Genomic DNA, 27487 nt, shown 5'->3' on the forward strand with positions numbered 1-27487 from the left:
CCCGTCACCCAGAGCAACCCAAACCACCCACCATCCGGCAGGTGACCCCAAAAACCAACCCTTCTGGTCCACGCTCCCCACTCCTCCCGCAGGAGCCAGGGAAGGAGATGGAAAAGTTTGGGGAGTAGTCCCCGGCTCACGAGAAGGGCATTTTCTCATTCCTCTGTCACTCTCAGGTGTTCAGAGCGGGAGGACGACATCCGGACCGTCCTCCGGCCACTCCTCCCCCGGGCCGATTATGAAACTGCGGGCACTTTGTACCTCACCCCGCTCGCTAGTGAGTACTCAGGCCCCTCCCCAGGCTAATAAAGGTCGCAGCGCGCGGCCGTGGAGCTCACTTGCCAGACACAGGCCGGGTGTCCGAGGGACGCGTGGTCCCGCGTAGCTCCAACCACCGCCGCCGCCGCCCCCGCAGCCCAGCCGGACCCGTCCCGCAGCCCGCCGGAGCCCCCGTGTCCCCGCGGCCCCACGCACGCTCACCGCGAGAAGGATGGAGTCGCGCTGCGCCCGCCAGGTCCCCACGCTGCTGCTCGTCCTGGGTGAGTCCCCCGCCCCTTCCCGACGCAGAGGACGCGACTCGGGCGGCCCGGGGCGCAGTTGTCACTTTCCACCCGACTCCAGGGTCCTCCGCTTCCAACCAGGTCTCTCCTTGGGCGGGGAGTCCGGTCCTTTCCTCCCGCTGAGGATGGAATGCGATGGGGTAGGGGAGCGGGGATCGGTGTTCAATATGCCTTTCGCTCATCAAGGAACTTGGGCTGAGTGTTCTGCGTGAATTAATACAGCTCCGTGTTGGGAGAAATAAAAAGTTGAAAAGATCAGCCCCCGCCTTAGGAAAATCTGACAGTTCTAAGAAATCCAAAGACAAGGGAAAACTGGGGTGAGGGCGAAGACAGGAGGCGGGAGAAGAGACTAGACCCGCGCCTATAAAAGACCTTTGGGAAAGAAAAGCGGTTTCCTCCCGCCTGGCCTTCAGTTTTCTACATAAAGCGGGCTTCAGCTTTCTGCGGTGCTGGCGTGCGCCGGCGCCGGCTTCGCTGAAGCTCCGGACTCCACGAGTGTAAACGCAGCTCGCTCACCTGGAGCTGCAGGAACACGCGGGCCCTGCCGCTTCCGGTCCCCTTTCCCTCCCGCCTCCCCTAGACTCCCGGGCAGCGCTCTCATCACTTACTGTTAATTGCACTCTGCAGCCTGTAGTGGACACGACTGAACACACAAACACAGACGCAGCTTGTGGTGGCTGAGCGTACTTTAATGCATGTCTTTTTATTTGAGATAATTCAGTTGCTGGTTTTTGGTTTTTTTTTTTTTTTTTTTTTTTGGACAGAGGGGGAAAAATCCTTATGTAACTTTACTGGTTTTGAAAAAAAAAATAATGCTAATTCCTAAACTTCAAGAAGAGTTTGGAGCTGTTATGAAAATTTTCCTAAGGAAATAAAGGTTGCCAATCTCGCGTTATTTCTGGGATTGCAAAGAGGCGAATTCCCCTAACTCTACCCGTGCAGGATGTGACAGTTAAATTATTATTTCGACACACCTTATCTTAGGCGTTAGGAGACCTAATGACATGCATACTATGCATACTTGTAACTTACTTGTCCAAGTTCAAATACATAGGTGGGAACTGGATCTGTGGTTTCTACCAAAACTTCTCAGAATAACTTGCTAGGAGTTTCTCAGTAAATAATGTGGCTTTGCTATCTTTGTTATGAAGTCTTCCTAGAGTTAGATGTCAACCTAGAGGTCAGAATAGCTTAACACTTTTTTTCCCCCCCTACCTGTAAGGTTGCTTTGAACAATGCAAATGTCTGTTCTGGGCCACTGGTTGAGTATTCTAACTTGAGACATCAAGATCCTATGAATATCCTGGTAACTACCCACTTGGCTTATGTGTTGTGTGTGTTTTTGTTGTCATAAAAATGCTTAACTCCTTTATTGCATTACTTAATTATAGTTCACCTATTTCATCAGCTGCCAAGCCCATTTCTAAATGAGCTCGGTCAGTTTCTGTTTTCCCAGTTTGTTTAGGTATTTCTCTGCCACTAGCAAAGTTCCTGTTTGAAGTTCTGTATCATATCTCTACACTCTATTCAGGTATGCAAGTCCAATAGTCTTATTCCAAAGCACATGAAAAAAAGGCAAGGCCAACTGTTCTTTCTGAAATTGCCATTTCCCCCGTAAACTAAAGAGTACCTAGAAATGCTTTTCCCAAATATCTATCCTTCAAGAAAAAGAGACATTCATTTGAGTTTTCAGCAAACATTTTATTATTGCCTTTTTTGTGTGTGGAATTTATATGTATTTATGTCTGTGGAAAAAAATACAGACACTTTCATTTCCATCTTCTGCTTCCAACACATGCAGATTTAAATTGCTACACACAACCCACAATCATTTGGTCACTTTAAAATTTTATAAATATTTGATATTGATGGTTCCCAAATAAAAAGGAAAAAAAATGTATATTGAGTCTGCAATTAATGTTTAGGGTTTCTTGATCTAAAAATCAAACGTGTTCAAGGATACCTAAATGGGCTTTTGAGCATGCTCCTGAATGACAGATCCAAGACAATTTATCCATACTTCATTGCACAATGATAGAGAATTGACAGAATAAACATTCTTTCTTGAAATCTGAGAAGCATAGATCTCAGTGAGGCAATGGCTTGCCTTAGAGCTTTCCTTTTGACCCTGAGAGTTTATGAGCTGCCTGGTGTTGGCACAACCTGAGATGACACATCGTGGGCAGAAACACGATGACAGGCCTCTCCGGTCTGGATTTTGACCCAGGCACCGTAGCTGCCTTCCGCATCATCTTGCCATATAAGCAACTTGGGTAATTGGGGTGTGTGGTTCAGCCCTGAGACCCAAATCCAGGCTCTGGGAAGGCAGATGCCTCCTGTGAACTAACCATGTTGTGTGTGAGGTGTTTTCCATGTATCCTTTACTCCTTAAAATAACTATATGAGGTAGAGATGATTAGCCCAGTTTGACAAACGGAGAAACCAAGGTTCAGTGATGTCAGATACCTTAAAAGGACTTAGAGACAGCAAATGTCAAGGTCATTCTGGGTCAATGTGTAAAGAGCCAGAGGTTTGCAGAGTTAGTTATCAGGAGCATAATAAAGTAACTGATTCTAATAGAGAAGTCCTAGAGTAGTGTGGGGGTTGCTGCAGAGCTTAGGACCTGTTACGGGCACTGGCATATGTGCAAAAATGGTACCTGATGGCATCACTCAAAAAACCAGGCACAGAAAAGATGAGATTATTTCTTAAAGCTCTGCTCAGATATGTTACATTTTTACTTAACCTATATTCAGCATTTTTAATACCCAGGAAATGACTTTATTATGAAGCAATCATTGACGTCAGTTGACTGAGACCTGTGTTTCTATTTTCATAGTTTCCTAGATGCACGTTAAGTAAAGCAGTCAGGGAGAAGGAAACCCACATTCTTTTTATTCCCTGGATCATTCACAATATTGTGAACTGAATGTAGTGTTGACAAGGGATCAAGCTGGAATCACAGCGGACTTTATTAACAGTGAGAAGATAGACCTACTTATCTGGTTTTTTAAAAAAAGTGCAATGGTCCCATAGTCACTTTGGAAAACTCGAATTTGAATGTCTTCTGTTCATTTTTGCCCAGGAATCTCCCATTTCCTGGTGAATGATCACCCAGGAGATGCAAATGTCATGTAAGAAATCCTCTTTGAAGGGACTGTATATTTAGGTGTGGTCTCCTCATCTGTCAGTCTTCACTCTGAATATAGGCCTATGCAAATTCCCATGGCTGTAACTGCTGTTGGAAACATTCCTTCTGAAGACAATGGGAAGACTCCTCAAAGCTGTAATAGCACAGCTCCTCAGGGAGGAGCACCCTGACAGCCACTGCCTTCATATGGCAGTTCTGGAACCTTTGGAAAATGAAGTAACACAACAGACTCAGTGTCCTCTGGCGATGCAGTTTATGTTAAGGCTGGATGTCTGGTTTCAGGGCAAATAAAGGTTCAGAGACATTCTAGGTTAAAGCATTAACTAGGATACTGTTAATAATACCCAAGATAGCTTGATAATTGTCCAGAAAAAAAGTTAGCTCAATTATTTAGGTCAAAAAGCCTGAATTTTAAACTTGAGGAATGAAAGTAAGTGAAATACAAATCTTTTTGAAAATCCTCAGGATAAGGGGAAAAGTCTCTCTTTCTCGTATGTATGAATAATGTGTATATGTATAAGTTTATATACACACGTGTGTATCATACTTTACAGTTTTGCACTGAGACATAGTATATAGAATGTAGTTTCACATCCCGCTTCTTTTATTTCATACTTTTGGAAAGATTTATTCTTCCTTGAGCTTCAGTTTTCTCATCTGTAAAATGGAGATTATAATGACTATGATGTTAGGTTATTGTATATGGATGTTATAAGTATCATAATATTAAAAATAACAGAGAAACAGTTTTAAAGTTAGCGTTGTTATCCGTAGTAGTAAGTGTTGTTTTAGGAAAATGCCTCATTTGATCTTTGTAACTCCCTTGTAGCCAGGAAAGGCATTATTTTTCCCAGTTTATAAATGACAAGACACACTTTAAAAGGAGTTACACAGCCTGTAAGGCTCCTTTTTAAAATATGGTGTGCCATCTACTGTGGATGCTCCCAACTCACTTCACTTTTGGTGAAAGTTCTACTCATCCTTTAAGACTGAAGAAAAATATCAGGGCTTCTCTGATACCTCCCTCCATCTTTCTCTCACCACTGGAAAATTAATCTGCAGTCTGCCCGGCGGCCCCCCCCCCCGCCCCCCGCCCCCTGCCGCTTTGCTTCTCTCTGAATCCTCCTATCCTACTCTTTTCTTATCACACTGTAAGTGTGTATCCCACCCTGTCTTTCCTTACTGATGCTCGGCTTTTGTCATTCACATTGTAACAGACTTATGTTAACCAGTCGATGACTATCATTGGAGGGATGATGAGAATGGTGCTCTATTTAGGGTTCTTAGCACTCTGTTTTGACTCAGACAGCTGTTCTTTGAAAATGTCCTTGCAAAGTCAAATATTTTGGCAGAACAATAGTTTTTGAAAATTCAATAGTTTAATAAAGCTGAACACTTTTTCCTCCTTATTTTCCCCATTTCTATCTCAATGTAGTCTGTATTCAATGACAGTATGCCTAACAAAATTTAAGTGTATCAGCACTGTGTGTGTGTGGATGGATGTGTGTATACGTGTATTTGTGTGTGAGAGAGAGAGAAAGGGAGGGAGGGAGATAGGGCAGTGATGCATAATGAATGATGGATAATCAGCAAGAAAAAGTATTATTTTAGAAATGAGAGTAACCTTAATCTAATCTAAATTCTCTCTCTCCTACTCCACCCTGCTCCCCGGTGATATTTTCAGAGATAAGGGAAACTTAGCTGCAGAGAGATAAACAGTCTCTGAGCTAGAACTAGCTTCATACCTCATGGATCTTCCGGGAGGGTTTTCCAGCCTTGGGTCTATTTACACTATGGACTGGATAGTTCTTTCTTGTGGACTGTTCTATGCATTGCAGGGCATTTAGCAGCAATCCTGGTCTCTACCCACTAGATGTCAGTAGCAGCTCTAGTTGTGACAACCCAAAATATTTCCCACGTTGCTAAATGTCTCTGGTTGGCAAAATTACTCCAGGGTGAGAAGCACCAGCTGATGTTTTCCATTGCTAGGAAACATTGTGCTCATAAGTTGCAGTTCGAATAATCAGTGCTTGAGTTACTAAGACAAATAAAATTCATGTTAATGGTAACCTCATTGCAGATATGAAAGCAATTCTAACGTTAAAAAAATCAACTTAGCAAGTTTTATTGCCATTTAATACCATTTTCCCTGAATAAAGATGAATCTTGTTTATGATGGAGTGCATTGCTAACCACCCCATGCCTCCTTTCATAATTCTGTTCTCTTGACTCCCGCAAGACTGAACTTTCCTTTTTCCTCCAATTTCCTTGGTCATTTCTATCCACTCCTTGCCACCTATTTCCGAAGTTCTATGATTTTCCATTCCATACTTTTTCCTTGGAACATTTGAATGACTTCCATCTTTTAAAGGTAGTATTTCCTCAGAAGACTTTCAAATAGATCCTGTCAATTCCATTCCTATTCTTTTACTCAAGATCTTTTTCCCCAGGTACCTCATATAAATAAATGATATATGAACTGCAGACCCAGATTCCTTCATTCATTATGTCCTCCTTCATGTCTGCTAGCTGCAAACACTGCCACAAATCTGCTGTCTTGCCTATGTTATCTACTCTTTTAATGGCACCACCTTCCTTGGTATTTTCTGGTCAGAAACATGGTATCATCTATGAAGTTACTCCTTCCCTCACCACCACCTGGGATCTAGCCTCTACTTAGAACAGAAGCTATGCCCTTTGCATCAGTTTACTGTTCAGCATCTTGTTCAGTATCATGCATATAGAAGACTCTTGGTAGATATTTGTTGAACAAATATTATTAGAAACAGACAATTACTAAAAAGTTAGTGTAAGTTAAGTTGCTTTCCTTCCCTCTCGTTTATCAAGTGTAACTAAGCCCTTCCCACCCTTCTTTTATGCTAAGGATGCACATATGCTTTGCACAAAAGTTGAAGTCTCCAATGTTAACCAAAAAATATATTTTCACAAAATAAAATTTCTTAGCAGCTCCCATTATGCTAGGTGCATCACACAGATTCTTGGAATGAAATGTAGTTAGCCTTAAGGCTTTTAAAATTATCTTTTCTGTACTTATTTTCTCCTCTTTTCTTTCTTTTTTTGATACATACTGATGAAAACACTATCCTTTTGCAAATTCATTTTTGGCAATGTGCTTCTGTAAAGAATGAATAATAACAATAGTTAGTATGCTTCTAAAAATGTTAAGTTTTCAAAGTTGTAGGCCACAATAAATATGACTGTAAGGAAGGAAGAAAAGGCAAATGGCACACACTTATCCAAACTGTTTCTCCTTTAGAAGATTTTTCTTTTGAGACAATAATGTAATAGCAATTTAAATTTCTGAATTGAATCAATGGGAATACATGTAAGAAGCAAGATGGAAGGGGGTAAAGATAGAAAAGGTGCTAAAAGGATCTTCTGTGAAATATTATCTTGAAGAAAAAAATACATTTTCAATAGATAATTTGAAATAATACCCTAGAGATGAATCTTTGGTTTTAGAGGTTGCACGTTTAGAGCTCTTAAGTCACAGAATTTCAAAACATCCAGATTAGTACAAATTGTATACTTTATTCAGTAATTGATATGCTTTCTCCTATATTATGAGAACATTTCCATTATGAATAAGATAGACAGCTTTAAATCTATTTTTATGATAAAATAAGCTCTAGTTTCATATTTTGGCACATGATTCTTGATTTGAATAGTTTTAAGTATAGTATTGTATGATAACCAAAATATATGAGCATTTTGAAGTATGATTTAGAAATTACTGCCAGAATTGAAGAGTTATTTAATGTCTCTGAACTGAAAACTATGGCCTATTACATCTTCTCTTGACACTTTACAAGGAAGATCTTATGGCTGTATTTGAAATTAAAAATTAAAGACTTATTTGTAATCTGTCATTATATCAACCTCTGGTTTCATTCTGTTATCCTGTTTTTATCTAAATAGTTACTGTTGGCTTTTACATTTACTTTTTAATGATTCTTAGTGGTAAAGTTAACATTAAAAGCTGTAGAAAGAAGATGATTGCTGGCAGGAAGCAAGGTTTATGCTATATAGATATACATTATGATATGTATATACTATTATATATGCTATTCTCTGAGAAATAGGCTGTTACTAGAAAGTACTTTCAGTAGGTCTTTTCAGTGTCTGATGTGATAACAGAACTTACAGTTATTTTAACTTTATCTAATAGTGGAATTTAAGACAAAAAGACATCTGGAAATGATGAAGGCATATTCACTCCTTGAAAGAAAGTATACAAGACCTAACAAGCCCAGTATGTTAAAGACAAATCCTAAAATTACAGACTGCCCTGGAAGAAGGTAGAAAACTAACAGTCTTGTGAGTAGGTAGGCATGTGACCAAGCAGAAGTGTGAACAAAGAGGATTTTGCTGCCTGTTTGGGCTGGGCAATTACATGATTCATAATGAGTTTGCTGTTCTGGTCTAAAATCCTAAAAGGTTAAATTAGGAAAATAAGGTGCATTCCTTTCATTCTGTAACCCATCTCATTTTATTTTGGGTCATTTTTATTTGACTTGATTGCTATTCAGGAGAGTCATTTTATCTCTGAGAATTGCAGTTGATGATTGCAGAATAGGCTTGGTTAACCAGTCACCAAATCTCAGTCTCCATCTAGATGGCCCCTCAGTGTGGCCAGAAGGAAGCAAGGACAAAGGAAACCGTATGCAATAAAAAGGACGTTTTCTACCTGTAGCATTCCTTCTGTAGGTCAGGCATGCGCTTTTCACTTAATGCCCCATGGCCCAGGACATTTGGCCCCCCCCCACCCCCCACTGGGGTGATGGCACTCAGCCTCTCCCACGCGCTATCCCCAGTATTGTGTAAGGTGTAGGCTCGGCCCTGACTCACAGAGTAGAAGTGATTTGTATCCTGTGAGTCACCGGTGCCACTTCCTGCTGGCATATTTGAGATTTCACTGAAACAAATCTCTGAAAGGTGAAGGTAGATGAATAGGCGAGCTTTAAATTCCTGAAACCCATTTGGAAATTGGACAGAAATAATGGGCTCCAAAGACAGTTTTGTTTTCATAACATTATTGACATAGAAGTTCCAATGGCTAATTTTGTGTTTACAAATTACCATTTAGCGTGGAATTCCTCTGTATCATAGTTACCAATGTAGGGCTGGCCACCAATCTGTTTGCTGACATTATCCAAACTCTATATCCAAATAATATCATAGGGTTGTATTTTCTCAGCAGGGACCCATGGTCAAGATCAAAAATTCAAATATAAGATTTGCAGTTGACCTAGAGAAAGATCATTATGTTCAATTAACACTAAAGTCATGAAAAACTGAAAGATTAAGGAAATATACAGATAGGACTTCAGCATGTATCTCTGTATGACTTTAATGAGTAGTGATTTATAATTGGATATGAATGCTGGATGTTAAAATTCTCCATGGGTTAACTTTTCCAATCTTTTGATCGCTCCCCACAATTCCTTTACCCCTTTTTGCAAGGCCCTGGGCTAAATGTGAGGTTGAGGAAAGCTTGAAAACCACTTTTGAAGCAATAGAGCTGTGTGGATGAACACATGATTTAGAACCAATTTGGGTAGTTCATTTAGAACCAATTGTGGTAATTCTTCCCAAGTGGTGCTAGTGGTAAAGAATCTGTGTGCCAGAGCAAGAGACACAAAAGATGCGTATCTTATCCCTGGATCATTGGAAAGATCCCCTGGAGAAGGAAACTGCAACCCACTCCAGTATTCTGGTGTGGAAAATTCCATGGACAGAGGAGCCTGGCCGGCTACAGTCCATGGGGTCGCAAAGAGTCAGACACGACTGAGCTCACACAAGAATTGAACACAGTAGTTCATTGACTACATATATCTATGATTAAAGTGTAATCTAAACACTGTCATTTGAGAACTACATTTAAAATCATTTACCATTCCATCTATAAAATACCCGGATGTGGGATTAATGTACCAAGTCTCATAGAAACCATCCTGAGAGATGGACTATGTCCAAGGGAGCGTCACAGGTTAGGACAGCCCAGTTTTTGTGGAGGCACTCCCTGCCCTGAACATTCTTTAATTCACAAAGACAAATATTTCATTTGTGGCTTGACCAACTGGAACAAGGTTTCCAACAGTGGAAAAACTAACAATATGAAAAACCTTTGAGAACAAAACAACAACAACTAATAAGCAACACCTCATAGCAATTAGCTGGATTTTATCATAATAGTTGCAGGTTGCATTTGTAAGCAGTTCTGAACAGGAAAGGCTAGTGTCTGATTTCTGCAAAGAATGAAGAAACGATCCTTTTCAGAGAAATGTGCATTTGCACAGTGGACCTGGCCGGCCCTTTTGCAGTAGGAGAATGGATAATGTCTCCTTTCATCAGTTGAAGAGCCATGGAGGAATCGGAATGTCGGGGATGTAAAAACACACATTTAAAACTCCAGCTTGTGTTGAGCAGATTGTGTAAATTAAAAGAAGTAATTCTTTACGAGTGAAAGTTTATGGCAAAATTATATCGAGAAGTAGAATGATATTGGCTTGGATAAAACTCTAGCTAATTCACCCCTGAAAAAATGTGTGGACAAAGTTATCCTTTTCCATCTCTGTTCAGCTGACAGTGGAATCCAAATTTTAGCCATTTTTTTTTTTTTTTTTGTCATTTAAGAAAGATTTTTTTTTCCCCTGTAAGGACAATCAAAGTATCATTTATATTGTAGGAGAAATATGAAGCAGGGAGGTGATAGTTCTAAACTTTCCAAAATATATTTTCAAGTCACTGAAAGATTATGAGACTCAGTGTCATAAGATGTACTCCTAACCCTTATCTTCTATAATCTCTAGATAATTGGTCTTGGATAAGACATTTAATTTAGCTACACTGCAGTTATTGAGGTCAACATAACTACTTCACAGGATTATAATCAGTGTCAAGTTTGAAACATTAAGAAATTACAAACTCTGATGCTTATGTTTTACCCAAATCATACTCAATTTGCTTAACATGTACACACCTCCTCTGTGAAAAAATAAAATTCTTTATTATATGGAATAATTATCCTTTAAAATACCAAAGTACAGAGAGATTTAGAACCTTGTTATAGACCAGTAGATGGCAACCCACTCCAGTACTCTTGCCTGGAAAATCCCATGGACAGAGGAGCCTGGTAGGCTGCAGTCCATGGGGTCGCTAAGAGTCGGACTGAGTGCACTCTAAGAGTGCACGACTGAGTGACTTCACTTTCACTTTTCACTTTCATGCATTGCAGAAGGAAATGGCAACCCACTCCAGTTTCTTGCCTGGAGAATCCCAGGGATAGAGAAGCCTAGTGGGCTGCCGTCTCTGGGGTCGCAGAGTCCGACACGACTGAAGCGACGTAGCAGTAGCAGCAGCATAAACCAGTAGAGGGCACTATCCACATATGCATATGCTAAAAACAAGCTTGCTGTTGAATGGCATGGAACATTCATGAGTCTCATTTCGTTTAATTCTCCCCCGACTCTATAATTTGGGAAAATTGAGATCCAGAGAATTTAATTAATTTGTCCAAAATTGCATAGCTCAGGTTTTCTCCCAGGATTGTCTTTCCACCATACTTTGTTGCCTCTTTATGGCGTTAAATACTCTGCTTCAGTTATATTTAGCTGAGTTCATTCCCTGTAATGTCCATTATGCTCTAGTGTTATTGCCTGTTTCCAAATTCTGTAATGTGGCCAACAAACAACATTGCTGTGTACTCTGAAGAAAGTTACTTAAACTCTTTATGCCTCACTTTTCTCATATGGCTAATGGGAAGAACAGTAATGTCTTCTTCAAAGAGTCACTGGGTGGATTAAAGAGATAGTATAGGTAAGGATGGGCTTCCCTGGTGACTCAGACGGTAAAGAATCGTACTGCGATGCTGGATTCTCAGGTTCGATCCCTGGGTCAGGAAGATCCCCTGGAGAAGAAAATGGCTACCCACTCCAGTATTTTGGGGGCTTCCCTGGTGGCTCAGACCATAAAAAAATCTAGATGCCCACACATAGTACATGGTCAAGAAATGTCAACTGCTGCCAACTACTACCACCACCACCACCACCAATAATGTTTATTATATAACAGTTACTCATATAACCTGGAATGAGTGATTAAAGAGCAAATACATGACTCCTAAGAAGAAGAGTAAAACTCTCTGCAGTAAACCTTCCTGCAATTAAAAGGATTCTTCCTGTTCTTTCCATGCAATTCCCTATTCCTTCCATGCAATTCACAAACTTCTTGAGTCATCCTGGTGCCAGTTCCCCAACATTTATCTTTTCAGGGGAGACACACAATGAAGCACCTTGTTAATCTCTTATTGGATGACAGAAGCTGTATTCTAAGGCTCAGTATGGTTCATATAGCATGTGTATTCCTTCCCATATTGGATAAGATATGTTCTGACTTTACTTAGATTACATATTGTTCATTAAAATCTATTAATATTTTCATGTGTAATACAAAGAGTACCTTAGGTACTTAAATCAACAACTGATGTATCTTCAGTTGAGAGTCCTATTTCATTGTGACCATAAATAGAAGCTGAGTTTTATTTGAAGCCTTCTTTGTGATAGGTTCTACTTTGGATCATTGCTCTGAACACATCATGAAGTAAAACGGTGGAAATTTTCCAGTTACTCAGCTTCTTAAGAAATCAAATGTTAAAACCAGGTCTTTGAAAAAGTTACTGTGCAATGTTTGGAGCAGGTCAAGTTTGTAACTCTGAATGTAATGCCAAGGCTTTTACCATGGGACACAGAGCTGGGTATTCATTTATTTTCAGTGATATACCTGTTTCCATGAATTATTTTCTTTCAGGATTTAGATGGATCAAATTCTTGAAATAATTAAAAGAAATCTGCAAATATTGTAATTATGTGGAAATCTGGTCAGAGTTTCTTTCTTGAAGCATTAGTTATATATTTTGTTTTTCTCCATAAATAGTTTTCTATCTTCTTCAAGCAGTCTTCAGTACAACTGTGATTCCTTCATGTATCCCAGGAGAGTCGGGAGATAACTGCACAGCATTAGGTAAGCCCAGCTTTGTCAATGTTGCATCAAATAATTATGCATTCTTAACAGAAATGTAAACTTAAAGACTATAAATAAGAGATAGTGGAAAAAAGAGGGGGGAATAGCTACTCTATTAACAAAAGAACTCAGTGATCTGGAAAAATTATATAAAGGAGTAACTGGAGGCAAAGGGACCGGATATCTAGTTGTATGTGAAGATTTGATCTTAAAGAGAGGGAACAAAGAAAATCAGATTCCCTTTGATCATTTCAGAGCTTTGCTATGAAACCATTGGGAGAGGTTGGATCCCAGGCAAAATAGGCAAATTTGAGCTTTGTACACAGTAGATCAAGTATTTCGTTGTTATTTTTTGTAAAAGGAACAAATGATGTCCTTTATTTTGAGTTACAGCATTCATTCAGAAACTATCTATAGAGTACTTAATACAACCCGAATACTGTGCTTAGGTGGCATCAGTGGTAAAGAAGTAGCCTGCCAATGCAGGAGATGTAAGAGATGTGGGTTTGATCCCTTGGTAGGGAAGATCCCCTGGAGAAGGGCATGGCAACCCCCTCCAGTATTCTTGCCTGGAAAATCCCATGGATAGAGGAACCTGATGGGCTATGGTCCACAGTCTCACAAAGAGCCAGACACGACTGAAGCAACTTAGCATACGTGCACACAGATAAGTGGTGCAGTCTTACCTTTGGACCCCAGAGGACTCTGACTGTGGTTCAGGAGAGATCTGCTTTATATTCAGTCTGAGTTATTGAATTCAAAGTTATCCTGAGTAACCAGAGTAGTACACCTCCTTTCTTGTCCTTCCTCACTATACTCTAGAGGTTTGGTCTGCCTCGCTCCCTATTTTTGGCTATTTGAACAAGAGTATTACAGTCAAGATGCCTTGTTTGATTATTTCATATAGATTCTTCAAATTTTAGATTCTTTAATATTTTAGTAATGAAACATTCTAGGGATTCCTTGGTGGTCCAATGGTTAAGACTCTATGCTTCAACTGCAGGGGGCATGGGTTCAATCCCTGGTTTGGGAACTAAGATCCCGCATGCCACATGGCAAAAATAGTAAATAAACTGTAAAAAAAAAAAAAAAAAGCTCTTAATAAAATATTCTAAAGTAAATTTTGTATGTAGGTTGTAGTGCTGTTCTAAAGAGGCTACTATTTTCATGGTTGTATTTGTGTAACCAAGGCATTTATAAGTCAGGGTTTGTTTAGGTCATGTTCAGCTCTTATCATTAGAGACTTTGATTGATTTTGGGTTTGGGGTGGTGGTTTAGTCATAAGTCATGTCTGATTCTTTTGACCCAATAGGACTGTAGCCTGTCAGGTTCTTCCATGGGGACTTTCCAGGCAAGAATATTGGAGAGGGTTGCCATTTCCTTCTCCAGGGGATCTTCCTGACCCAGGGATCAAACCCTAGTCTCAAGTGTTGCAGGCGGATCCTTTACCAACTGAGCTACCAGAGAATGCACACCAAAACAAGTCTTGTTGGCTTAAAACCCGCTATAGATTTAAGCTGTCTTAAATTAATTAATGGATTCAGCTTGTAAATGTCAGAACTATTTGAAAAAATTAGACACCCTTATTTGGATAAGTGAATAACCGTAAAGTATTATGATTTTTCGTGTGTGCCTTCAACTTACCTTTTCTAACCTTAAATATTGTCTTTTGAGAATTATTATTCCCAGTTTTTATTTTGTTTAGTCCATTTTCCTTTGGGAATCCAGTGTTTTGCTTATTGGTCTAGAGAGTATGATAACTAAAGTGACTTTTTGTCCACAAATGCCTGAGAACGGTTACTATTATGAAAGGACGGTACTATTTCAAAGAAAGTAACAGAATACATTGCACTTTCCTTTTCTTTCACAGTTCAAACTGAAGATAATCCACGTGTGGCTCAAGTGTCAATAACAAAGTGCAGCACTGACATGAATGGCTACTGTTTGCATGGACAGTGTATCTACCTGGTGGACATGAGTGAAAATTACTGCAGGTAATGTGCCAAACACAAACAACCAATATTTTAAAAACCCACATTGTCTCTCTTTTTTATCTTCTTAATAAGTACTCTATTATTTCCCTGGGCTGCAGTTTTTAGTATTATTAGCATGCAATTTATATTTACTATTAGAAACTTTATTGAGTTTTTCTTATAAGTTGTGTTGTGTGTGTTAAGTCGCTTCAGTTGTGTCTGGCTCTTTGCATCCCTATGGACTGTAGCCCACCAGGCTCCTCGGTCCATGGGATTCTCCAGGCAAGAATACCGGAATAGGTAGCCATTCCCTTCTCCAGGGGATCTTCTTGACCCAGGGATCGAACCCAGCTCTCTTATGCCTTCTGCATTGGCAGGAGGGTTCTTTACCACTGGTGCCACCTTCTTTTACGTTGGGGAACAAATGGTAGTTATCAGATTATACAGATACTCCAGGGGTGTGGAGTGGGGAGGGCTTCAGATATCTTCCTCTCACACTTACCACAAGAGCAGGTCAACTCTTAATCTTTTCACTGGACTTATATGTCAGCTACTGTTACAAGCGTTGACTCCACTGATTTAGACAAAAAGCACCTCAAACCCACACAACTTACAAAACACCATCCACATTGGCAGCTGAATCAGACTATCATTTTAATATAACAGTTGCGATTTGAGAGCTTCATGGGGCTCTTTTATCAAAGTTGGGCCAGCTTTCAGGTCAGTCTTTGAATTCATCTTTACAACTTTTGGCAGACCTTGTTGATATCTTGCATTATAGTGTGAGATGACTTCTTATGAAACTAATTCAGAACCAAGATTTCTTTTTTTAATATAAATTTATTTATTTTAATTGGAGGTTAATTACTTTAAAATATTGTATTGGTTTTGCCATACATCAACATGAACCCGCCACGGGTATATACATGTTCCCCATCCTGAACCCCCCTCCCTCCTTCCTCCCTGTACCATCCCTCTGGGTCATCCCAGTGCACCAGCCCCAAGCATCCAGTATCATGCATTGAGTCTGGACTGGCGATTCGATTCATATATGATATTATACATGTTTCAATGCCATTCAATTGCCATTTCAATGCCAAATCATCCCACCCTCTCCCTCTCCCACAGAGTCCAAAAGACTGTTCTATACATCTGTGTCTCTTTTGCTGTCTCGCATACAGGGTTATCGTTACCATCTTTCTAAATTCTGTATATATGCGTTAGTATACTGTATTGGTGTTTTTCTTTCTGTCTTACTTCACTCTGTATAATAGGCTCTAGTTTCATCCACCTCATTAGAACTGATTCAAATGTATTCTTTTTAATGGCTGAGTAATGCTCCAAAAATAATTGATCTTTCTCTCCCATTGTCCTTTAGGTGTGAAGTGGGTTACACTGGTGTCCGGTGTGAGCATTTCTTTTTAACCGTCCAAAAACCTCTGAGCAAAGAATATGTGGCTTTGACTGTGATTCTTGTTATCTTGTTCCTTGTCATAGTTGCTGGTTCCATATACTACTTCTGCAGATGGTAAGCCAGTGTTTTTTAACACTCTTCTTTTGTAAATTACCTTTATACAAGGCACACAAACTGGGTAAAAATATGGCAAAGTATTATTTAGTGGGAAAAGACAGACTCTGCACTAAAGATATTTTTAAGGAAATTTCAGCGGCAGAACATCTGGACTTGACTCTGTTTGGGGCTCTGTTATTTATTGCCTTTGTGACCTTATACAACTTAAACTAAGAGTATCAGTTCCTTCCTTTATAAAATACAAATAGAAATCCTTATTCACATTAATGACAGGATTACTGTCAGTATTGAGTATAACACATGCAAAAGTAAATCATAAGGCGTCATGCCAATGTTAAATTTAGCCACTTGAATTCAATTTATTATATTGAAGTTTGTATTTCATAAAATATACTTTGTAAATTAATAACCCCAGAGGCTTAGGATCTTAAAATTTAAGGCAGACTAGTAGAAACAAGTGTCCAATTGGTTCATGCCAATCCCTTAAAATTCCATCTTCAACACTCCATCTTTGTGTATAGTTCTATACTGATATATGCTGATTACTGAGTGGGCACTGAAACTTTTGATAGTATATCAGATTGGCTGTTTTTTAAGGTTAGTATCAGGAATAGTATGACTTAAATAGTGTGTGTGTTCAGTCTTATTCAACTCTTTGAGACCCCATGGACTGTAGCTTGCCAGGCTCCTCTGTCCATGGACTTTTCCATGCAAGAATACTGGAGTGGGTTGTCATTTCCTACTGCGAGGGAACATCCTGATCCAGGAATCAAAACTGAGTCTCTTGAGTTTCCTGCATTGGCAGGCTGGCTCTTTAACACCATGCCACCTGGGAAGCCCTACTTAATAGTAGCTGCCTTTAAAATGTCTCTAGGAAATCCTTCTTACTTTGGAAGGGCTACAAATTTTTCAGTGTACATTTGAGTGAATTTTATTTTATTTTTGCTGAAAATAATGCACTTCTACTTTTGAAGCTCCAAAAATGTTACTACAAGATTAAATTTATTTGGTTCGTGTTTACTTCTAAGTATTCATCAAATTATTATAATACCTTTTTAATTAGTCACGATCACATAACTGAATATTATTACAACTGAAACACACCTGAAAGGTGTTTAACTACAATCCTTTCTTTTCGAAAGATGAGAAAGTGAGACCCAGAGAGGTGAATTGACATGCCCTGGCTTGTCTAGTTGACAAGTAGCCAGATCAAGTTAAACAAAGGTTTTCCTAATCATGGTTTTCAACTAAGCAAAAACATTATGCAGTTTCCTTAAGTCTACATGATTCATCTTCAAAATGGGTAGAAAATGAACTCACAATATTAGGTAGATAGCTTTAATGAATGAATGAAGCTTTAAAGAATGAGTGAATGAAGATTCTGAACCCCTAGATTTATGAATCCTAGGCAGGAGAACTTGCCAGGTTATGTAATCCATTTTACTTTACTTTTTTCATCTGTAAAATGAGGTTGATAATGCTAAGTGTAAGGATAAAATAAAAAATGAATATATAGCACTTAAAACATTGTCAGTCACGTAGTAATTGCCTGATAAATGTTATTTTTATTTTTATTGGTGATAACATTACATCAACATGATAGGTAGAATATAATAGTGATATTCAAAGTATTTGTACTTTTTTTCTTATTTGTAATAAGGAAAGAAGGAAGAAAAAGGGAAGAGAAGACAGAGAAAAAGAAAAAAATGATAACAGTCCAGATTAAATGTGGTCACATGCTGTCCTGGAATTTTACAGTTTTCATGATCATCTCCTCTGAGAAGTTCTTTAACTGCATTTCACCATTTCCTCCCAAAATTATTTGTCCAGGGAAACAACTCCTTGCCCCCTTCCTCTTTTCTCACCTTCGGCCTAAACCTGGTTACCTGTGTCATTCTGGAAGCACCGTGCTAAAGTACCTTTAGAGTCCAAGTATTTGTTTCTTTTGTTAGCATACTTTGCTCTTATTACTGTTAACTACATTGCTAATGATTTCATTTCTGAATATTTCTAGGTACAGAAATCGAAAAAGTAAAGAACCCAAGAAGGAATATGAAAGAGTGACCTCAGGGGATCCAGCATTGCCGCAAGTCTGAATGGTGCCATTAAGCTTATGGGCAGGAATGCACTGCATGCCTGGTTATGTTAATATTCTTATTTTATTAATAATATTTATGTGGGGTCATATGTTAAGTCAACAATGATGTATTTTTTAATATGCTAAGAAAAGTTTTTATTTTTGTTTTATTTTTAACAGATTGCATAATGTATAATGTACAAAAATATTTAATATAAAAGGAAAGTGGATATTTTTGTAAGAAATCCTTTTCTGGGCTACATGCTTTACTGAAAACTTTTTTGCCTGGTGTACAGTACATAGGAGTGAGCAATGCCCAGTTCACTGTTTAGAAAGTGTAAGCGTGCGACAGATTTCTATAAGCCAAAAATATGGTCAAACCAATTTAATATATTTTTCTACTCCTCAAATCAATGATAATTGGTTTGACTATATCAGAGTTCGGTGTTTGAGTTGGCACCACTGTGCCATGTTTTGAAACACTAGTGCTATGGGAACAGGTGAGAAGCAAATATAGGTCTTGGGCTAAACACTACACCCTCTGCTCCCTCCACTCACACATCCTCACTGTTTACTGCCTGGAAGGATGGTGTGCAATTCTCTATGCCCATTCACAACTCCTATGGCTATTAGTCATCCGTCTAATACAGGGGTCTCCAACCCCCGGCCACAGACTGCTCCCAGTCCACAGCCGGTTAGGAATGGGCCACACATCTGGAGGTGAGTGGCAGGCAAGCAAGCAAAGCTTCATCTGTATTTACAGCCTCTCCGCATCACTCACTTCTCCTTGGTGCACAGAAAAATTGTCTTCCAAAAAACCCATCCCTGGAGCCAAAAAGGTTGGGGACTGCTGATCTAATAGATTTTCCTTAAGAAAATGAATTGAGAAAACTTTTACCATCTTTTATGTAATTTTATGTATAGCTTCACAATGTCCTTTTTTTATTCAGTACATTTATGCTAGGTAACTGTTGCTCATGAACTAATAAAAAAGTCCACACATGAAGCCAAAATTTGTGCTTCTTTTTTGAAGAGTATTTATTTCTATATGAACTTTGCTGAAGAATTCTACAATTAAATTAGTCCAAAATTTGATGGACTAAGTGTTATTTTAAAGTATAATATAAGACAGTTATTCTATATATGGTCTAAAGAGATCTAAAAGCATGTTTCTGTTTCCCACTAATATAGCTGAAGTCAAATATGCTGTATAAGAATATGTTTTTAATCCTACACATCCTTATTGACATCTACTGTATGTAAGAGAGGTCTGCTTATTTTGAGTGATATTGATTGTTTCAAAAAAATTTATTGACAAACCAAGAAATCATCTGAAATCCATTTATTTTGTTACAAAAAGGAGTCATATTGGTTTATCTTGAGCATTTCAATTCATATTACATAATTAATTGTAAGTGGTTTGGGATGTTAAATCTTTATTTAAGGATGCTTAAATAAAGATTAAACACTAGCCCCTGTAAAAGTTAAATTTTTACTTATAATTTGATATTAAATAATAAAAAAGATAGGACACAGATTGGTTTGATGGGTAAAAATTAATTTTTAAAATGTTTTAATGAAGATAATGCTGGGCAAACATTAAAAAAACCATTGCTATTAGCTCATGTTTCTTACAAACAATGAAAAAAATTTGGCTCATATTTAGTCTATCTTCCTTATTTTACAAATTTCTCACTATATATATTTCTAGAAAGATCTATCTATATCTAATGTATTGAGACTAAATGCAAACCAATGCATAAATACCTAGTTTGTGGCTTCCCACCAAGACAACACAGTAACCCAGTAGACATACTCTATAACTAAAGAGGGTCTAAAAGAAAACATACTATAATAAAGACATACTCTATAACTAAAGAGGGTCTAAAGAAAACCTCACGATCAAGATTTGTGTAATATATTAAATTGTGTTGTCTTGTTTTGTTTTTTTTTTGTCTTTATAATAAGGGTCTAAAAACTACGATCAATTTGTTAATATATTAATTGTTTTTTGTTTTGTGTTTTTTTTGTTCTTTACTTATAACTAAGAGGTCTAAGAAACTCACGATCAATTTGTTATATATTAAATTGTGTTTCTTGTGTCTTGTGTTTTTTTTTGTCTTTACTCTATAATAAGATCTAAAGAAACTCCGATCAAGATTTGTTATATATTAATTGTTTTTTGTTTTGTTTTGTTGTCTTGTGCTTCCCACCAAGACAACACAGTAACCCAGTAGACATACTCTATAACTAAAGAGGGTCTAAAAGAAAACATACTCTATAACTAAAGACATACTCTATAACTAAAGAGGGTCTAAAGAAAACCTCACGATCAAGATTTGTGTAATATATTAAATATTTAAAATACAATCAAATGCCACTGTTCTTTTGGACATTCTTTGATCTTATCTCTCTGCCAAAGTCAAAGCAAGGAGAGAGATGGTGCATTGGGAGGACAGATTTTTATTTTTGAGTCCTGAGAAGACGTTTAGTTAAATTCAACTGCTTTGAGGTGTCAGATCAATTTCTATGTACCAAATACATGATACTAGCTTCTAATTTCTGTTGAATTCAGTAATGCAGTTTTTAAAAACTCACGTCTGATCCATTTTGCCATTTTTGCTGCAACAGTCTGTATGTAGACTTTTGGGAAAAAATGTGTTTAACTTGCTGTCCAATAATTTCTTATTTTTTTCTACTCTCATTCCTATGGGGAAAAGGGGTGTAACAACTTTTATATAAACAGTGTTGCTTGAGTAAATTTAATGTTTTGATTGAAGAATAGTTTTATCTAAAACATGCCTGTTATTCAAGTTGGATGAGGTTAAATGTAAGATAGTGAATTTCTCTCTGCTTTTTTTGCACTCTGTAATTGCACTTTTTAAGTTTGAAGAGCCATTTTGGTATACAGTTTATATTAAAGATGCTATAGAACATAAAGTTGTATCACATGCAGTTTAAAGTAACTTATTTGACAATGAATTTTATCAGAGTACTGAATTGTATCAATTTGTTTGTGTTCAATATCAGCTTTGATAATTGTGTACCTTAAGATATTGAAGGAGACTATAGATACTTCACAGGATATTATTAATTTTTATTTATTTTTTGTTGGAAACTGGAAAAAACAAAATTGAAAAATAAAAATGCATGAAACACCTTGCATTAAAAATGTCATTGATTGATTTAGTCTCTTGTTTTTCCATACGACATTAAAGGGCTTAAAAGCAGTGATAGAACTATAATGTTTTAAAGACATTGGTTTTAGTTTGGGAAAGCACTGTACGAATTTATCATAGATTATGGCCTACCATAATATAAAACTTCTTTGAAATGCAAGGAATTACATTAATTATAAAATTCTAGATGTTAGTACATTTTAAAATAATATTTTTAGAGAGTAGTTGCTATATAGCATGCGCAGCTCAGCTCACTGCTCTGCGATGACCTGGATGGGTGGGATGGGGGACGGCAGGAAGGTCTAAGAGAGAGGGCATATGTGTACACATATGACTGATTAACTTCGTTGTGCAGCAGAAACTAACACAAAATTGTGAAACAACTATAGCCCAATAAAAATTTTTAAGAAGAATAAATATCCTACTGAGAAATAACTTTTGAAAGGATGCATCAAACAGAAGCATGTCCCATGATTCCCTCAGCATCTGCCAACCAAAAGTTTGGGTTTTCCCAGGCCTTCCCAGGTGGCTAAGTAGTGAAGAATCTGCCTGCTAATGCAGGAGATGCGGGAGACACAGAGTTAATTCCTAGGTCTGGAAGATCCCCTGGAGTAGGGGATCCCACTCCAGTATTTTTGCCTGGAAGATTCCATGGACAGAGGAGCCTCGTGGGCTACAGACCACAAGGTTGCAAAGAGTAGGACATGATCAAGCACACACACCAGCCCACAGCAGGAAACACTGATTCTCTGAACCTCTGTCACAGTAACACCTTCTCAAGTACATGTTTCAACAATCTATAGCATGCTTTGTCTTTTATTGGCTCCTTGGACCACTTCATAAGTCTCTGGATAGGGCAAGGAGGCATAGCTCTGACCATTTTACAAGGGGATAAACCAATCTGTCCAGGGTCACTGGTAAAAGATGAAGGTGGGGTGAGAAACAAGGTCTTCTGGTCCCCAGTTACACTGCAGCTCTGGCCATGGTGGTGCTAGTGTTAAAGGACCTGCCTCCCAATGCAGGAGACATAAGAGACTCGGGTTCCATCTGTGGATCAGGAAGGTCCCCTGGAGAAAGAAATGGCAACCCACTCCAGTATTCTTGCCTGGAAAATCCCAGGGACAGAGGAGCCTGGCTGGCTACAGTCCGTAGGGTCACAGAGTCAGACATGACTATAGTGACCTAGCACCTGGTTCATGTCAGGGGCAGCAGAACAGACCATCACGTGGAGTGAGTGTGAGATTTAATTTGAAATTTTGTGGGGGAGAAGCAGAAATTTCTATAAAATGAATTTCTTGAGATCTCACAGAACCATCAGACTGATTCTGTTCAAAGTCTGAGAACCCACAGGGTTAAGTAAGGAAAAGAACCCCTTGAAAAACTTCTAAGGTGCCCTCCTCATCTGGTTATCAACGTGTTTTCAGTCTCATCCTTGATCTTCCCTACTATCTTCTGTCTTCCACCACTGATTTGTAAATGCTAGAGTCTGCCCGAGCTCTTAATTTTGGATCTTTTTCTCTACATGCATACGTGCTACGTTGCTTCAGTCATGTCCGACTCTTTTCGACCCTATGGATGGAAGCCTGCCAGTCTCATCTATGAGATTCTCCAGGCAAGAATACTGGAGTGGGTTGCCATGCCCTCCTCGAGTTTTCTCTCTATGTACAAGTCCTACTTTATTTCATACTATCTTGGGCTTTTAATTGCCATTTGTATACAGACTATTCCTTGACTAGATAACTCCATCCTTTATGTACCTCAGGTCAAAAACCTGGTGTCTTTTCTGGAAGGTGATGAATGGTTCACTTTCAAGTGGTTTCAGAGAGGATTACCCTCAAATTTGTACAACAATGGAAAAACTGCAGAACTGGCCATTTTGAGGCACTATGCAGAAGGAAAAATCTCCCAGAAGACTAGGCTTTGATAGAATACCACAATTTTTTAAAAAATAGGAAATTGTAGGCAATGTATATGACTTTGATCAGTTCTAGAACATATTTCTCCTCAAATGGTCACAAGACATTGTTTTGTTCATTAGGGTCCAACAAGAATTCTTTAAGAAAGAGACATAAAATATGGAACCCTTAAAAATATCCCGCCTGGCCAACTAATGGTAAATACCCAACATACAGAGCCAAACAAAAGAAGGGCATTCAGTTTATTTAAATTTAGAGAAATATTTAGGAAAAGTCTTCCAAAAATTTCATATGAGCCTGCAGAGCCTTGTGCCTACTAAGAAAATAGGCACAGCCAAGTGATTTAACGCAGGTGTTGTTAATAGGTCTTCCCTGGTGACTCAGTTGGTAAAGAGTCAACCTGCAATGCAGGAGACCTGGGTTCGACTCCTGAGTCAGGAAGTTGTTAATAGCTCCAACACATGCTAAATGGAGGCCATGTGACAAAGCTTTGGATAAGGGCATGGTTGTACTCATTGGAAATATAGGAAATATGAATAAATTATGAGTTTCCCCAGTGGCTTAGTGGTAAAGAATCTACAAGAAATGCAGGAGCCACAGAAGATGCAGGTTAGATCCCTGGTCTTCCCTGGTGAAGAGTATGGCAACCCACTCCAGTATTCTTGCCTGGAGAATCCCATGGACAGAGGAACCTGGCAGGCTACAGTCTATAGGGTCACAAAGAATCAGAAAGGACTGAAGTGACTCAGCAGGCATGCATATAAAAATATCAGTGGAAAGGTGATTTTTTCCAGCCCATCTGTCAGCAAGGAGCAGTGGTTTTCTGTTTAGTCTTTTTCTCTGGATAGCAGGATTGATACCAGGGAAATAAGTCATATTCTTGACCCTCAACTTGTTGTCATCAGGGATAATTTATGTTCTGGAAAAATGATAAAAATTAATAATTTATGAGTCAATCAATTAATACTTATAGAAAATCTTTTTTTAGTATCTAGTAATATGTAAGGACTGTAGAGTATTCAAAAGAAGTATTAAATGTACGGTAGATTTTAAGAAACTTAGAAGAGGAATTTGAAATTATCATGACATATAAAGAACAATGCAAGGCATTAGTAGTTAGAGTTCTTTGGCTTTTAAAGGAGAAAGACTGAAATTGACTCTGGCTTAACCAAGAATAAATTTTTGGGAAGGATATATAGGGTTTGATAGAATTAAAAGCCAAAGAATCAAGGAAGTTCTAGTGCTTTAGTTAGCAGTATACTGCTTCTAAAAGGTGTGAATTCTAACTGTTTTTGTTCCTGGGTGCAAGTAGTCAAGGGAGGCAGCATCTGATTACTTAGCTGGGATCATGACCTCACCTCTTGCCCTGGCCACTAGTACATTTTAGTTGAAAAGCCATAGATTTTGTACCTAATGGGAGAATCTTTTCCCACAGAGGAAAATCAGAGAGCTATTACTAGAGGAAGAATAAGCAAATTCTGAACAGGCAAACAACAGAAGTCCACCATAGATCCTAAATAGTATTATATCAAGCCGTTTAGAGAAAGGTTATGCCAATGGGGAAGCTTTTACTGAGGAAGTGGGACTTTAACTGGACTTGGAAGATTGACAGGACTTTGATAAGCGAAGGTGGGCGTGTAGGACATTTCAAATGGAAGAATAATCAAGAAAATCATAGCACGTTAAAGATATGTAAGGAAAACCACCCTGACAATAGTGTCGGATATCTACTTGGGAATAAGTTAGAATTTAGTTGGAAGGATCTTCAAAATCATACTGAGAAGATAAACTTTATATTTATATTTGGGGGCTCCAAAATCACTGCAGATGGTGACTGCAGCCATGAAATTAAAAGATGCTTACTCCTTGGAAGAAAAGTTATGACCAAACTAGATAGCATATTCAAAAGCAGAGACATTACTTTGCCCACAAAGGGCCGTCTAGTCAAGGCTATGGTTTTTCCAGTTGGTCATGTATGGATGCGAGAGTTGGACTGTGAAGAAGGCTGAGCACCGAAGAATTGATGCTTTTGAACTGTGGTGTTGGAGAAGACTCTTGAGAGTCCCTTGGACTGCAAGGAGATCCAACCAGTCCATTCTGAAGGAGATCAACCCTGGGATTTCTTTGGAAGGAATGATGCTACAGCTGAAACTTCAGTACTTTGGCCACCTCATGCGAAGAGTTGACTCATTGGAAAAGACTCTGATGCTGGGAGGGACTGGGGGCAGAAGGAGAAGGGGACGACAGAGGATGAGATGGCTGGATGGCATCACCGGCTCAATGGATGTGATTCTGAGTGAACTCCGGGAGTTGGTGATGGACAGGGAGGCCTGGCATGCTGTGATTCATGGGTTCACAAAGAGTTGGACACGACTGAGCAACTGAACTGAACTGAATGATTAATGATTAATAAGTAATCATTTAAAGTTCTTGATCGGGGACACATGATGGCATCATAAGCTGAATAATACCTACCACCACTCCCCATGCCCCAAAGATGTCTTTGTCCTAATTCCTGGAACCTGTGAATATGGTCCCTTACATGACAAAAGGGGCACTGCGATATGATTAAGTTTATAGACCTTAATATGGGGAGATGATTCTGATGAGCCCAGTGGACTCAGTCTAATCACATGAGCCTTTAAAAGTGGGGAGCTGTTCCCAGCTGTGGTCAGAGAGCTGTAGTCTGAGAAGGACTGGACCCAAAGTTAAAGACTTTGAGACAAAGAAAGTTATCATAAACCAAAAAATGCAGGTGGCTTTTAGAAACTTGAGAAGACAAGAAAATGGATTCTCCCAGAGAGCCTTTGGAAGAGAATGTAGCCTCACCAACACCTTAATATTTACCCAATGACAACACCTTACTTTTAGCCCAAGGAAACATACATTGTACTTCTGATCAATAGGACTGTAACACAATGAGATCTATTGGCTTAAGCCACTAAATTTGTGGCAGTGTGTTACAGCAGTAATATAAACTGAATATGATTAGTGTTTTGAGAAAATTTAAGGGTTCTTATTTAAGAAGACTGATTGAGAAAATCAGTCTGATTGATTGAAAAAAGAAGACAGAATACCTAGCTAGATGAGTGTTGTAATCACCTAGATATAAATTGAAGAAAGCTACAACTGTGGTTACATCTGACAGAGAGCAGGAGGAAAATTTCAGACACATTACAGAGAGAAAACCAGAAGTGGTTAGTGACTGGATATGTGAAATAGGAGAAACTGAAGTTAGAAAGAATTCAGCTTTGGAAAAAAGAAGTTAATTTAGTATAAATATGTTGAATGCAAGATAACAACAGGATATACTTATAGAAACAGCATGTTCAAGGTATTTGACAATACCTCAAAATTATGTATACTGTTTTCCAATTTAAAGAACACTTTACATCTATTAACTCTGCTTAAATGCATTCTCTGAGACAGAAGGAGAAGATTAATAATTGTTACTTACAAGAGAATATAGTTTCTGGAAAGGTTGTGGTTTTCTCTGAGTCACAAAACAAGTAAAGTCTCAGAACTAATATGTTATTTCAGGTCTCCTGATCCCCAAATTTCCATCTACTTAGAGCTGCCTCCCTAATGTGGAACTTGGGTGTGTGGTGTGAGTTAAAGATGTGATGGTGGGAACTCCCATCACAGAGACTATAGCTGGTGTCAGAGAAACATTTCAAGTCCAATACTTCAAAGAGTGAGGGTAGAGGAAAAATGCCAAGAAAACCAATGATTGACACAGAGGAAATATCTTCACCAAAGAAATTGTCAAAAAAAAAAAAAAAAAACCAGGAGCCAGTGAAGGTAAAAGGAGTGGTTTCATGTTTCTAATGTTTAATTCATTCATTCATTCAAAAATTACTTATTGAAGGCTTTGTATATGTCTCACAGTTCTACATCTCAACAGTGAGGGATGAACAAGACAGATTATGCCTGGAATTTGCATTTCTAGTGGGAAAAGAAGAAGATAAATAAATATTAATAACAATAATAGTATCAAACATTTACATAAGGCTTATCATTTACTGGAAAGCTTTTAAAAAGTAATAACTCATTAAATC

At 38.5% G+C, this 27487-nt stretch overlaps 1 protein-coding gene across 2 annotated transcripts; it reads left to right on the top strand.

The window, feature by feature from the left end:
• On the top strand, positions 273-20167 carry EREG (epiregulin). Of its 2 annotated transcripts, none has more exons than XM_018049581.1 (5): positions 273-539; positions 12688-12753; positions 14624-14747; positions 16105-16254; positions 18272-20167. In XM_018049581.1, exons 1-5 carry the CDS (start codon positions 491-493, stop codon positions 18351-18353), a joined length of 471 nt encoding a protein of 156 aa, XP_017905070.1. In that variant the 5' UTR covers positions 273-490; the 3' UTR covers positions 18354-20167. The 2 variants fall into 2 exon arrangements, with proteins under 2 accessions (XP_017905070.1, XP_017905069.1); XM_018049580.1 differs by having other exon boundaries at positions 274-539; positions 12667-12753.

This window comes from Capra hircus, chromosome 6 (genome assembly GCF_001704415.2).
Source record: "Capra hircus breed San Clemente chromosome 6, ASM170441v1, whole genome shotgun sequence".
Lineage (NCBI taxonomy): Eukaryota > Metazoa > Chordata > Mammalia > Artiodactyla > Bovidae > Capra > Capra hircus.

Coding starts and splice junctions, on each gene's coding strand:
- EREG (XM_018049580.1), top strand. CDS start 491: ATGGAGTCGCGCTGCGCCCGCCAGGTCCCCACGCTGCTGCTCGTCCTG. Junction 12,754..14,623: donor AGATAACTGCACAGCATTAG/GTAAGCCCAGCT, acceptor TTTCTTTCACAG/TTCAAACTGAAGATAATCCA. Junction 14,748..16,104: donor ATGAGTGAAAATTACTGCAG/GTAATGTGCCAA, acceptor ATTGTCCTTTAG/GTGTGAAGTGGGTTACACTG.